At 47.1% G+C, this 14,340-nt stretch overlaps 1 protein-coding gene across 1 annotated transcript; it reads left to right on the top strand.

The window, feature by feature from the left end:
• Window positions 1-562: 562 nt before the first annotated feature.
• Window positions 563-13,542, top strand: LOC144153172 (beta-alanine transporter-like). Its single transcript, XM_077684821.1, has 2 exons — window positions 563-1,304; window positions 13,370-13,542. The coding sequence occupies exons 1-2, from the start codon at window positions 563-565 to the stop codon at window positions 13,540-13,542; spliced, it is 915 nt and encodes a 304-aa protein (XP_077540947.1).
• Window positions 13,543-14,340: the final 798 nt, after the last annotated feature.

Raw genomic sequence — 14,340 nt, 5'->3', positions numbered from 1 at the left:
TTCAATACCGAGGTTCCTTTACAAACCCTGGTTGCCCAGTTTGCCACCGCAGCGACGCGATCGCCGACCTTCCCACTTGCTGTGGTCCTGCCTCGCTTTGAGGCCGACGAGATGTTGGCACCTTGCGGCAACGGGCCTCCGCGTAAACGACGACTCCGCATACGCCGCATGGATACATGGGTGCCATCATCGTTCATCCCTTGACTTCATTCACGAAGCGAACATTTTCATTTTCATCTAATCACCATCAACTCATACCCCCATACATACATCCTGTGGCAAAATAAACGTTCATTAAAAAAACTTAACCACCCCCAGAGGTCACTGCTAGCTCAGAAGGTAGAAGAAGAAGATTATGATGTCCCGGCAGAAAGATCCGCAGGGAAATGCAACAACTTCCTTGAAAACCAATCCTGGCAATCCTGAAGAACCCCACGTCGATCAACGTGAGATTTGCCCATTTGTAGAAGGTCCTTTCCAGATAAGGGTACTGCTGATTGCAATGTTTTGTGGAGGTGTATATTTCATCCAGATAAAGAACTTCCACCAGGCCACGCATGTCATGGACCACTGGTGCCGGCGGCAGGAACCTTTCTCCAATATGAGCCCCGCCGAGTGGAAGGCTCTGGCCATTCCTGTTGACCCCAACGGAAACTACAGCCGGTGCACAGTTCGCGAACCGCCAGACGGAGGCACATGGGCAAGAGTGGTACCCTGCACCGAATGGGAATTCGACCTGAGCGAGTACGGCGAGAACATGGTCAGCGCGTGGAAACTCGTGTGCGAGCGCCGTTGGCTGAAAACGGTATCGGTCGCGCTACACATCACAACTGCGATGGTGGTGCTTCCCCTAGCCGGCGCTCTGGCCGACCGCATTGGCCGTAAGACCGTCTGCTTTGTGTCCCTCACGAGTCTCATCATGACTCTCGTGGCGAGTAGCTTTGTAGCCAACTTCCTGCAGTACGCCATAACTCGCTCCGTGGCGCTGGCGTCGGCTTCCAACCTAGTGATCCTGCTGGTGCTGCTCTACGAGGTGACGACGCCACCCCGGCGCTTACTCTACTGCACGCTGGCCCCGTCGCTAGGCGCCGTACTGGAACTCCCTTTCTACTTCACCGTGAAGCTCCTACGGTTGAACCCCTTGACTTCGCACCTCGTGTTGGCAGTGCTGGCGCTTGCCCTGGTCGGATCCTTCTACGTGCTAGAAGAGTCCCCGCTATGGCTCGTCGCTGCACACAAAGAGGACGAGGCTGAGCTGGTGGTTCTAAGAGTGGCAGCTGTGAACGGCCTTTCCCCTTCCTCCGGTAGAGCACTGGTTCGGAAAGAACTGCGCATAAAGGCGAAGGAGCCACATTCGCTGCAGGCCGATAAATCCCATCTCTGTGGCGAGCTCCGCAAGCGGTCCATTATGTTGGTGTATATATGGACGACCCTTGGCTGGGCACATGGCCACTATGCTCTGGACCGGGGCCTTCCTGCCAGCGACTTCGTCGTTATAGGCAGCTACATATGCGTTTGCGCTGCATACGTGGCGCTACTGCCTTTCCTTGGCAGCTTGCGCCGAGTCGTAAATGCAGCCACCGTCTCCTGTATGGTCTTCAGCGCATCATCGGCGCTTCTCTTCGCTGTTGGCATTAAGGGAGGCGAAACAACCCTTCGTGCCGTGCTTTTCGTTATACAGCGTGCGTCCACAATGCTTAACGTAGGTGTCATGTTTTTTGTCACGAAAAGCTTATACCCAGTCGAGGTGCGTGGTTTCAGCGTCTGCGTCAGTGTCCAGCTCTTCATGATTTCATACTTCGTGGAAGAATTCGCGTTCACACCCACGACGATTGAACGAGAAGAAGTTGCGCTTGCCGTGACGGCCGTGCTAATGGCACTAGTCTCTGTAACCGTAAACTATCTTCCTTCGAACTGCGCCCCTATGGCGACGAAAACTATCCGTGGCACTTAAGTGCGCGTTTAACCTGCCTCTCTAGTACAGCCTGTCTTAACTTCGACGCTCCTCGTGGCTTGTGGTGATCACAGATGTCTGGATATTAAAAATACTTAAACAGCGACCCGGCACCATTCTCCCATTTTCTGAACATAAAATCGTTCGGCAACAGAGTTGTAGACAAGGAGCACCTTCGGTGACAAGCGCTCTTCCGTGGTATGTCATGACGCTTGAATGAGCATGCACGGCGGCAGGGTTATTTAACGTGGGTTTTAAAAGCATCCGTTGTTACCTTCGAAGTACTTCAAGATGCAGATGGCGCTTACGCTTTTTTTATTTCACCTTTACATGATCTTTCCTGTCTCCACATGTGAAAACTTGGCGGTACCTTAGGATGATTGTACGTAAACATCAAAGTTTTCTGGGGGGCTAGTTGGTCATTTCACACGATGAAAAGGAATGCACTCTCAATGACTGGACGGAAGCAAGGAAGACAACACAGCGGTGAAGTTGCGCCTTCCTTTCCTGCAGTCCTTGTTAGCACGTTCCTTTCCATCATGCGCCTCGACATGTATTACATTCAGGAATCGTGCCGTGGTGTATGAGCACAGGGCTATGCACCAGTCTCTTCTACATCGTCTTCAGAGAAAAAAAATGAGAAGGAGAGAGCGGCAATTGGCGGTGAGATGTTTGAGTGGCGCCCCCTGGCTCTGACGTCGGCTTAGGGACTCGCGCCGCTGTCGTCTGCTACACTCCGCTTGTGAGAGCAGCAGTGTCTGTGCCAGAAATCGCCCGCTTTGTTGCTGTAGTCCGTTAAAAAGCGTATTTCTAGTGATTCAGTTATTTTGCCAGCTTCTGACGCATCTGAATAATTTGAAGCTATATCTTCCACAAGTTTGCAACACACGAGGAGATGGAGAACAACTTTCTTCAGGGCATCGGTCAGAAGATCGTGTGTAACTCGTCTTTTCTAGCTTATTCGCGAGGATCAACGATCAGAGCATCTCGATAAGTATTCAAAATGCGTAGTCTTCCCTGCCGTATTTTTGAGATGCTCTTATGAAGATTCAACAGTCTAATGCTACGTACCAAGAACACGCGCATCGCACACGCGCATCGCACAGCAGGGAATAAAGCGGCTGTCTTCTATTTATTTCGTTGTTGTCTTTTATCAGATGAATGTTTCTTGCTTTTTTTTTCTGCCTGACGCATTAATTTTTCTGCACCGTCATAAACGTATTATCAGGAGGTTTGGAGATGTTTGGGAGGCTCACAAAGATCGTCTGAATATTTCCTTCATGTTGTATGGCATACATTTCCTTCTTCCCAAATTGGCTTTCATTACGGCTGCGTGCAAGAAGGTGCATATCCGCAGCGTGCTTTGTTTATTCACATGCAAATACAATGAGAAGGTTTGTGCTACGACACCGCGATCGCGCCCTAAACAACGTTGTCCACAGTACTCGAAGGCGGCTTTTGTGCTCCGAATTTCTATTGTAACCATCGTTATTATAACGAACTGACTCTCAACCCGAACAATGATGACATGATTACGGTGTTGAAGGCAAGACATACTCGCTAACTAACGCAATAAATAGTATACCTGCATATATTACAAGAATCGAAACCGATGAATATATCCAAGCCGCTCTTTATTGCTTTCCAACCCTTCCAGGCGCAAAGAACAAATCCTATTCTACTCGGGATGGCGTTCTGTAAATTGAAGAAAATTACTTTTACTCTCTTGTCCTGGACTGAGGACCCGGTCCACTAACCAGCTCGATTTAATTTTAAATAAAGTTTCTCCTCCTCCCCTTCCTCCTCCTCCTCATCTAGAGTGCAGTTTTCCAATAACGCATATCCGAATATCGGGAAGATATGGCTGTGGAAAACGTACCGAAATATCCCTCCAGGTCTGAACAAACAGTGTTACTGTATCTTTAACGTAGACGAGACTCGTTTTGTTCAATAAACTTCCATACTGGTTAGATGCGCCTGGTATAAAATCAGCACGCGCCTGTATACTCAGTGGGTTATTTGGAACTCAACCTACAGTTCTTGCGGCCCATAGTGCATGTCGGGAAACCTTCATGCTTTGACACCGTAAAGTGATGTGGCACAATACGTTCGAGCGTTCGGCAAGGTTGCAAAAACTGTTTTACCTCACATATGCTTAGCTGGAATCGTAATGCCTTCTGCCAAAGCCAACAGCCCTGAAGGCCTAGAATTTGTTTTGGTCTTCCATTTTCGCTGTTGTCGGTAATTAGCAGCGGACTGTTCCATTTGTTCGAAATATTGCTTAATAGAGAAGCTGTCCCCTAGCTCCGACTCTTCGCGCTCCGCACAGGACCGGCTTCGCAAGGAATGGGGCAACGCCGACAATGTTTCTTCCATAGCCGTATCCAAAACTATACTTTAACTGACACCATGAGCTAGTGTATGCGATTGTAAGCCTATTATTATGATAAAAAGTTACCCACACGCCAATTCTGGTGCAGACAAGCATCAGATGTTGACCGAGCGCGAAGAAACAGCAGGGAGAGCGAGCCTGGGTGAAGCAGACGACAAATGCGATAATACCTAAGCTGACGTCACGGAGGCGCGCTTCGCAGCGCCGCCCGTGTTCGCGCTCACCGCCAATAGCTCATGTACGGTTTCACTACGCCTAAGCTACGGACCCGGATATGAACCGGCCCGCGCATTTTGAAAAAAAAAAAAGACTGCTACGAATGTGTGATATCGTCTGCCTTTTATCACGTCGTTTGTTTGTGGTCGCTGCAGTAGTTTATAAGCATAAAGTCCAAAATGTTACGAAAACGGCTCGTGCCATGTTCAAAATATTCCCAGTAACCACTACTTGTGCCACGCGGAGTAACATCCGGCTGCGGTGGTGAGGCACAGCGGCAGCTTCCGTTGCCGTTCCTGAGTTGTAACCGAGTATAGAACGATTATCCGGAAGTGCGTGGGCTGACAACTGCATCGACGTCCGTTTCTTCCGTTTATATTACTTGAGTGCCGTTTTATTTTATTTTAATGCGTACCTTTCTTTGTCGAGTCCCCCACAGCTGGGGCCGTGTGACGTCCTGCATTTCCACAAAAACGCAGTTTTTGCCAAAAGTTCTCTCTGTAATCGCTATAGCAGCGTAAATGGAGATGGAGATACGTAAATGGAGATAATGGTCGGGCAGAATTTTGGAAAACCCCCAAAAATAAAAAAAACGGAAAAAGTAAAATTTTACCAAGAACAAAATCTGAAAAATAAATCAATAATTGCACCTTATACATCTCCCCCCAAAACCGAATATTAAACTAAAAAAGCCCGCGAAAGTACGTTGGAAACACGAATAAAAATGGCGTAAACGGCCGAACTCTGCAGTATGCCTTACATCATAAAAATAAAAGTAATTAGTGAGATAAAGGCACTTCATCGCTCTAATTTCTATAAATTGACATCATTCGTGAAAGCAAACAAGACAATACTTTAGAAAAATAAAATTATCTAACGTCTTTCTGTGCTCATACCCATATTTGGCTGTAAAGAGCTCCCATTCTAGACCAGCGGTATAAGAAGGCTACCCAGTAGTAGACAATTCTGTGAATTTCTGCAGATTTCCCCCCGACAAGTCGCAATATTCACCAACTATAGCCGGCCTTAGCTGCCTTGCTCTATCGTAAAGCCTGTTAACTTCAAGAAGAACACGACATGCACTCGCTAGCCCCGGAATAATCACCTGTAGAAAAACAAGAACGCTCTGTGGCTGGGCCGGTATGAGTAAGAGGCAGGCGTGCCGAAACGACACGCCACGTTTTATGCGAGTGCCCACGCTACTCGGATGAAAGAAAGAAGCTGCTGTCAGCACTGAGGAACCTGGACTCGCGGCGGCCATTTTCGGAGGAGAAGATGCTGTGCCACTGGTCTTCTCTGTCATCCGTACAGAAGGGAACTAAGGAACTATTTCGCTTTCGACGACGACGAAATTAAATGTGTCGATGCGAGCTAGTTGGTACTTCATCATGGGAACAGGTTAAGCGCCAGGCACAACTGGAGGAAGTAAAACAGACAGTAAAGTAAAGCGCCCCTTTCCTGTCTGTTTTACTTCCTCCAGTTGTGCCTGGCGCTTAACCTGTTCCCATGACGAAATTAAACACCGTATTATAGACTGCAAGCCTCTAGTGTCAATCAGTGTCAGTGCTTCAGCGCTGGGCATACCTGTCTGCTCCAACTTCTCTTTTTTCCCTATTTTCCCTTTCCCACGTGCAGGATAGCAAACTAGGCTCTAGCCAGGTTACCTTTCCTGCCTTCCTTCTACATCCTTCCGTCCTTCGTTCCCGTTCACATCAAGAAGAACACGACATGCACTCGATAGCCCCGCAGTTAACACCTGTATAAAACAAGAAAGCTCTGTGGCTCGGCCAGTATGAGTAAGGGGCACGCGTGCCAATCGACTTCGTGCCTCGAGGAGTTCGGGGAAGGTGTTGTTGTGGAGTCCCTTTTCAAGGGGAGATCTAGCTCTAGAGTTGAAGATCTAGAGATGAAGAGAACAAAATCATCCCCTGGTCCCGATGGTATACCTAACGCCTTCCTTCGGTGTTATGCAGAAACCTTGGCTAGTTTTCTCGTTTTTATATTCCAGGCTTCACTTAGATCAGCTACTTTGCCTCCTGACTTCAAGATAGCCCGTGTTGTTGCCGTTCATAAAAAGGGTGATCCTCTTATCATTCCGAACTATCGGCCTATTTCAATAGTCTCCTCAGCCTGTAAACTTCTTGAACATATTGTAGCAACGTGCATCTCTGATTTCCTGGACCAGCACAAAATATTGACCCCTTTCCAACACGCATTCCGAAAATGCCTGTCTACAGTCACTCAACTATCCACAGTAATTCACTCTATTGCTTCCAATCTATATAAGCGCGGCCAGGTTGACGTCATTTTTCTTGATTTCAGTAAGGCCTTCGACTGCGTTCCACATGGCAAACTAATTAATAAGCTACGTGTAATAGGGATTCCTCCTTTCCTTGTGACATGGGTTTATTCCTATCTCACTAACCGTAAGCAGTATGTGAGCTTTAATGACCACTTTTCCGATGTCCTCCCAGTTTCATCCGGTGTTCCACAGGGTAGCGTACTTGGGCCCCTACTTTTTCTTATCTATTGTAATGACATTGTTGATGTTGCTGAACCTGTACAAATACGTCTGTTCGCCGATGATTGCATTGTGTTTAATAACATCCACTCTCTAGATGACCAGACAGCCCTAAATTCTCCTCTTAACAGTATTCTTTCGTGGTGCACGCAATGGGGTATGAGAATTAATTACGAGAAACCAGTTTATCTTAGAATTACCAATAAAAATCATCCCCTCAAGTTCTCCTACATATTTTCCAACAATCCCTTAGCTGAGGTTAATGAATACAAGTATCTCGGTGTTACAATTACTAACAACTTAGGCTGGAATACTCATATCAGGAACATTTGCGCTTCAGCGTTCCGTAAGTTATGTCAACTGAGGCATAAACGTAAAGATGCTCCCTCTCATGGTAAATACCTGGCCTACACAACCCTCATAAGACCCAAATTAGAGTATGCTTGCACAGTTTGGGATCCGCACATCAAAGTTAACATTAACAATCTCGAGAAAATCCAAAGAAGAGCTGTACGTTTCATCTATTCCAAACATAGCCGCCTTGATTCCGTATCTCAACTAATGAACACAAATAACATCCAAACTCTTGAACTAAGGCGCAAATTTCTTCGCTTGAAGTTTCTGCACCAACTGGCTAATAAAGAGCTCGGATTAGATAGTAGTTTGTATGTGAATCCACTCTCAATCAGATCCCGTCACACCCATGACAAATCTCTAACCCCATTTTTTGCTAGGACTAACATTTTCAAATTTTCATTTTTTCCTCGAACTATTGAAGAATGGAATTCGTTACCCGTTTCTGCACGTTTTACTGTTGAATCCCTCGAAGCTTATTTTACCCCAAATTCCACTGTGCTGAGCTGATGCGTCAACCTTGTTAAATGCATTTTTTTATCTTTATACCTTGTATTGTTCCTTACAATTGCGACTCAAGTATTCTTGTATTTTGTACGTTTCTTGTCCACTCCTGCTTGGGCTGTCAAGCCTGCAGTATTGAATAAATAAATAAAATAAATAAAGTATATGTTTCGTAATCCCAGGCAGCACAGGACTGTTCGGGCTTACTCAAGCCGGTGTACTTCGGCCGGTGATTTTCTGCCCGGCCTTTCTCCGGCAACCATGTTCGGCCCGTGTTCAAATGTGGGCCTTTTGCCCGTACACGGCCGTACTCCCATCACTGTCCAACGGCCCGTGCCCGTCGGCCAGTCGACCGGCTTACGTTCATACGGCCAGATTCCAGCCGTAGGTCTCCGGCCATCCCAAAGCCATCCGTGTGCGGCCGAAGTACGGCCACCGGAGGACAGCCGAGATGCGGTCGTCGGACTCCAGCCGGACTAAAGCTGCCGGAAATTCGGCCGTGCTACGGGCATTGTAGTTCAGCCACAGTACGCTAACTGTACTGAGGCCGGTGGACGACGACTGCATGCAGCGCAAGCAGATGACTCAATCGCGCTGTTCAGCAGCACAAACCCACCATTTTGGGCCCACTGCACCCACATAAAAGTGAGCCCGCGCGCAACCACCAGCCGTCCAGCCTTCAGCGCAGGCTGGCTTAATTATCAGCGTCAGTTTACACCAAAATTAATTTATTCAACAGTGCTCACAAATGGTCGTTCCTTTAATTGCTGTGCCTCTGTTACTGTCGAATACAGCAAATATTCATTTCTTTGCACAGCTGGAATAGATTTTTTGCCCAGGTCCTGATATCTTCTGTGGGGTGGTTTACCTGTAATAAACAAGGAAGGATAGGGGAGGGGGGGGGGGTAGCGGAAGGTGCATACTTTAGTGGGTTGAATTGAAAGTGCCGCTCTTACGCAATTTCTCTTAAGACAACTCTTCCATGCTCTGACTACATCAACTATTTTTACAGAGCTGCTTGACCAGTTTTTTTTGTATATAAAACCGGTGCGAATGCCTTTACGAAGCGGTTCGGTACTCCACAAAACACTCAGCAGCATTCAATATAATTTACTTCACAAAAAAAGTACGTCCAGTATTTGCCAATTTTTCTTGCAAAGAAATTTCCTACTCGTTCAACTTTTCTGATGATCTTTCACAGGGCTGATCCTAGAAGAGATCAAAGAAGTACTTTCAGTTTCAATATATTTTTTATGTTGTTTTCATGAGTTACGTGCACACTCCTTAATAGTCCAAAAGAAGTTAATTTTCCTGTAAAGTCGTACAACGTTAGGAAAAGTCTAGACGTGTTGCGAGTGACGCCCTTCTTCAGATGGCTGCAGTTGTATCCCTCTGTGTTCACGCAAGGAAAGGCGTAAGACAAGAGTTTCAAATTTTTTTTCAAACAAATAACTTATCAATTGTAGTAATCATGCAGCAAACCTTGCATACTGCAACGAATAAAGCAATAAATATTTCTTTGGTCAAGTTTGAATGCATAGGGTTCTCAACCCGTCGGAGGCGAACTTGCGGATCCGCAAGTTTATTTATTTATTTGTTTATTTATTGATTTGTTCCGTTATTTATTTATTTATTTGATCGTCATTATAAACAGGGGATAAAATCATACGTGGAAGATAATTACACTCTCATCTTGATCTAAAATAAAATGAATCGCGCAAAGCGTCACCTTAAAGGAAAGTTAATAATTTTCTTCAAGCTACCGATACCACTTTGGGATATGTAGCATGGCGCTTGGATATACTTCTCCCCTTCTATTGCAGTTTTCGAATGATAGATATCACGAAAAATTTCAACCTCAGGTTTCGTCTATGATCTTTCCCGTCTTACCATTTAAGTTTACTTTTACTTTCCTCATCCTAAGTTGACAGTGCTAATTCCTAATACGAATCGCACTGCCCTATTCTGTATGTTTTCGAGCGTATCAACCAGCTCTTTGCTGTAGGGATCCTAGAAAACAGATGCGTACTCCTACATTGAGCGCACATGAGTGAAATACGGTTGTTCTTTTAAGTTAGGTGGAGGTTCGCTGAAATTTTATCACGGAAAGCCAAAAACACGTGCAGCCGTAACTTTTATCTTGTGTAAGTGCCTATTTCTCTTACAACTCGTTAAAGGAGCCAGGAAGAGAAAACACAAGTTTGGTTCATTCAAAAGATTGTCTCGTTAGAATCATACTGACACCACTTTTAACGTAAACTTCGCTCAAATAAGCTACATAATTAGGAAAAACGGGAATGGTCATGCGACCCACCAGCTCATTTCCCGCAACAGAACCTATGATGTCACATGAGCTAAGCTCTGCGATTGGCGGAGGCTGGCAGAAGCAGACGCAAATTAGGTAGAGCTTACAAACTAGACGAACGAGCGATTTGCGCTTAAATTTAGGGCACATTCTTTACAAAGCAATAAGAATGATGGGACAAACAGTGGAAGTTACGAAAGCACATGTAAACATAGAAGTACTGGTGCGTTCTGCTGTTCGTACTGCGCACAGCATGCTTTGGTTTAGCTGCACAGCACTACGGGGCTTGGGGTTGTCTCAGACGACACTGGCCGATTGACGCAAGCAACGGTGTCTTACGTGACCCCATTTGTCGAGCGAGCACTGTTTCAGGGAACGAATATTTTCTCCCAGAGCAAAAACAAGCCAGGTTTAAATGCGGGCAAAAACAAACCAAACGCTTGCCACAGTATGGTGGCGCCATCTAGGTTACGGAACGTAAAGAAACGCGGGAACAACCAACACCGCTGTACAGGGTGGAGACAACCTTGGAACGGTCCCGTGCCGCTGCAATTGGGCCAACGGGCTCAACGCGTTTTTCTTTTCGTTTCCCACGAGACCTAGCAACGCGAAACAGACAATATGATTCAAACTTCTTCAGTAAACCGCGTTGCAGCGATAATTTTAGCGCGGTTTTGACACAATGACTTGCTTCGGCGGCGAGCGAGCAACCGAAAATGGCGGCGCCAGCGTATACGTGTCTCTACCCTGTACGGCAGATGCGTGAATGAAGGTACTCTAGGCTGCAGAGCGGTCGGTTCCTGTGATGTCATTTGGGACCACGAAAACGCACGATTGAGCGGGAAAATCAAAATTTTTAATTTAAATTGTTTAATTTCTCAGTGAATGAAGCACCGTTTGTATCCGGACAAGCGCTGGGGGCACTATAAAACACGAAATCTTTCGAATAAAACCAACTTGCATTTTCTCTTCATGGCTCCTTTAAATAAACTCCTCGTTATTTATATTCCCCAGCCGTTCTTAAAGCAGTGTAATTTACTGTATACGCATTCAATTGGTATGAAGGTTTTCTTGTAAAGTTGACGTTAACACACTTTTTAAGATTCAACGACTTTTCTGAATCAGCACACCAGGATGTTATTAATTTGAATTATGCTGCAAGTATTCGGAATCACATTCATTCGCTATAGTCCTGTAAATTACAGTCATTCGCGAACATTTTTAACAAAGATTTGAGGCTACGCAAACAAAAGTGGGCCCGCAACTGAGCCTTGGGGAATTCCTGAGGTCGCGGGAACATATCCGGACGAACAACCATTGAGAGCGACCAACTGCTGTCTTAGAGAGATATACTCGGCTATCCATGCAATAACAGATTCATTCAGTTTATTGCCCGCAATGTACTAACAAGAAGGTGATATATGAAACACCGTCAAATGCTTTTTTTTTTGCCGCACAAAAACTAGTCAGCTACTTCAAGCTTATCTATTGCTAGAGCCAAATCGTGCGTAAACTCAACAAGCTGCGTTGAGCGAGAAAAACCCGACGAAATCCGTGTTTGCTAGGATTCTGGCGATTATGTTTAACCAAATGAACATATCCCAAGTGTAGCTAATCTCAATTTCAAACACCGCAACTAAATTAACATCCAGGCTTCGTCATTCAGAAGGCTCTGTTGTTATGACAAATTCAAAATAACACTTGTTTCTAAATAGGCAGTCATAAAATCCCATTAAGTTACAAAGTGCAGGGCACGAAGTTGAGCCTACCAATGCACGAGCTTAGCCTCTTCTACATTTATCACAAATAATATAGTGCACATTGTTTTCCGCAGTATTATTGTGAGAAGAATAGCCGGAAACTTGCGCTTTTGCCCGCCCTTGCCTTTCTTTGGTGGGGATCCTTGACATGGCGTCGGTTGAGCTCCTGCGTGGTGGCCGCTTGCTCAACATCCTTTAACGCCACTTATTTTGGTGAACCACCGCCATCTCGGGTCGGACATCGCTGCCGGGTCGATGTCTCCAATGGTCTCCATTTTTTGAGGGGGCGAATAGCCTCGAGCTGATGCGTCGACGAAGCCGACGGGCGAGGCGTTGTAGCGGTTGTGACTTGCGAGGCTTTGCTCACCCGTCGGTGTGGCACAGTCTTCTTGTGGCAATAAATAGCATTTCGATGGCCTAAACGTTTCCCTGGTAATGTCCAGCGAGTCGTTGCACCTTGCCCGTTCTCCTAGAACACTCATTACTGCTTGACAAACGTAGTTCGTTCATTTAAAACGCAGAAACACCATTCGACTCCCTAACGGCTCTTTCTTCATCCCGGGAAAAACCGGTCCTACATCGTCGGGTCTTCTTTCAAGCACGTCTGTACATGAATTCTCGGCGCCCAGACGTGCGCCGTTGTTCACATAATGACGTATAACCTGATACCTTATGAAGGCCGGTCTCCTCTTGAACACCGGTTGCCGACAATTCTGCAGCCGTTCGCTTGCCGCAATTCGGCCGAGGACCGCTAACATAATAAAAGACGTACATTCTGAGGCCGTAAGTCGGCCGGTATTCTTTATAACACCGGCTGCCCGAAGAAAACGAATATTCTGCCGCCGGACGCGCGGTTCACCGTTGAAAGAGCGTATGTGTGGCAGCCGCGCTTCGGCCGGTCTCCTTTCGAACACCAACTGCCCCAAGAATACGGATATCCTGTGGCCGTTCGCTTGCCGTGCTTTGGCTGAACACCGCTTCCCGAAGGAAAAACGGATGCCCTAAAGCCGTACTCCGGCCGATTTCTTTCTCAACATCGGCAGCCGAAAGGCAACTGAATATCTGGCAGCCGGGCAGCTGCCGTTGTGCGTCTGAACAGGGGCGGCCGGAGAAATACCGAAGCGCTGGTGGCCGAATATTGGCCGTTCATCGTATGGTCAGTGGCTGCCAGAACCTGGATGCTGGACGAACATGCCAGAAAGCGGCCATAAACGGGCCGGTCTTGGGACACACTTTCTGTGCCACCTGGGATGGAACCATCAAATTCGGGTCGTGCTGGACACTGCCACGCGAGGCCCATTCGGTGGTAGTCCAAGCTGGCATCAGTAAAGATGTCAGTTTCATCTGGGAGCTTCGCCCCCAGGATGCGACAAAGGGCTTTTTGGCGAGGACACCACCTTGCTTTGGGAATGCCAGGTCGCTGATGTGGCGATGTCGGAAGTGGCCTTTCCCAGGGGGCAGGCGGTGGCGGACTCAGTGGTGGTGGCAACATGGTTCGAGCATCCCACGCTGCGAGCGCTGCTCACTGACCCGTAAGAGATCGACGTTGTTCGTGTTGGAGGGCAGCTTCAGAAAGCAGGGCTTCCACAGGAGGCAGAGGAGCCGCCTTTTCGAGGGCATCTATACGGGTATGTCGCGGCAAACCAGTTATTGTTCGGAGCGTGACCCCGTGTTGTACTGCTAATTGCTTCTTGTGACTGTTTGAGAGGGTATATACAGGGGCGCCGTAGAGAAGGCGGCCTAGAGCCACTGCTCGTGCTAGGGTAATGCAAGCCGCTTGTTGGGCCCCTCCGTACTTATTTGACATTCTAGAGATTAGGTATTTGAAGCATTGGCTTCCAGGTACCTCGAAGTTACTTTATCCAGCACTGTGCGCTGTTGTGACTGGCCAATGGGATACCCAACAGTCTAATTTTGCCGTACATAGACTTAATTGGTGTGTCAGATAGATAGATGGTGTGGTGCATATCAGGAGGTATCTTATGCCGTCCGTGCACCACCAAGAACTCTGTTTTTTTCAGGAGCCAAGTCTAGCCCTAACGTTGGAAGGTTCGACGTGAGGCTGTGAGCTGCGGCCTGTAACTCAGTGATCATGTCTTCAGTTGATGGGTAGTCTGCAGCTTCGGTCCATACAGTAAGATCATCAGCATAGATCGCGAAGCGTGCAGCAGAATCCTTTTCTAGTTGCCGTGCTACACGGGCCATTGCCAAATTGAAAAGCGCAGGTCTAAGGATAGAGCCTTGAGGCACGCCCCTGTCCAGGTAATAGGTCTTGGGGCTCCATCCCGGGTGCGTGGCGCTCAGACGTATGGGGCGGTTGTCAAGAAAGGACCG

This window comes from Haemaphysalis longicornis, unplaced genomic scaffold (assembly GCF_048455015.1).
Source record: "Haemaphysalis longicornis isolate Haplotype H1 unplaced genomic scaffold, Haemaphysalis longicornis Haplotype H1 scaffold_9, whole genome shotgun sequence".
Classification (NCBI taxonomy): Eukaryota; Metazoa; Arthropoda; class Arachnida; order Ixodida; family Ixodidae; genus Haemaphysalis; species Haemaphysalis longicornis.
Note: the sequence above shows the minus strand (reverse complement) of the source record. Positions and strands in the feature narration are given on the sequence as shown.

Bases quoted from the DNA above. Each gene is read 5' to 3' on its own strand.
- LOC144153172 (XM_077684821.1), top strand. From the start codon at position 563: ATGGACCACTGGTGCCGGCGGCAGGAACCTTTCTCCAATATGAGCCCC. The intron at 1,305-13,369 runs GTAGAGCACTGG...CTTCGCCCCCAG, and splicing joins CGGCCTTTCCCCTTCCTCCG to GATGCGACAAAGGGCTTTTT.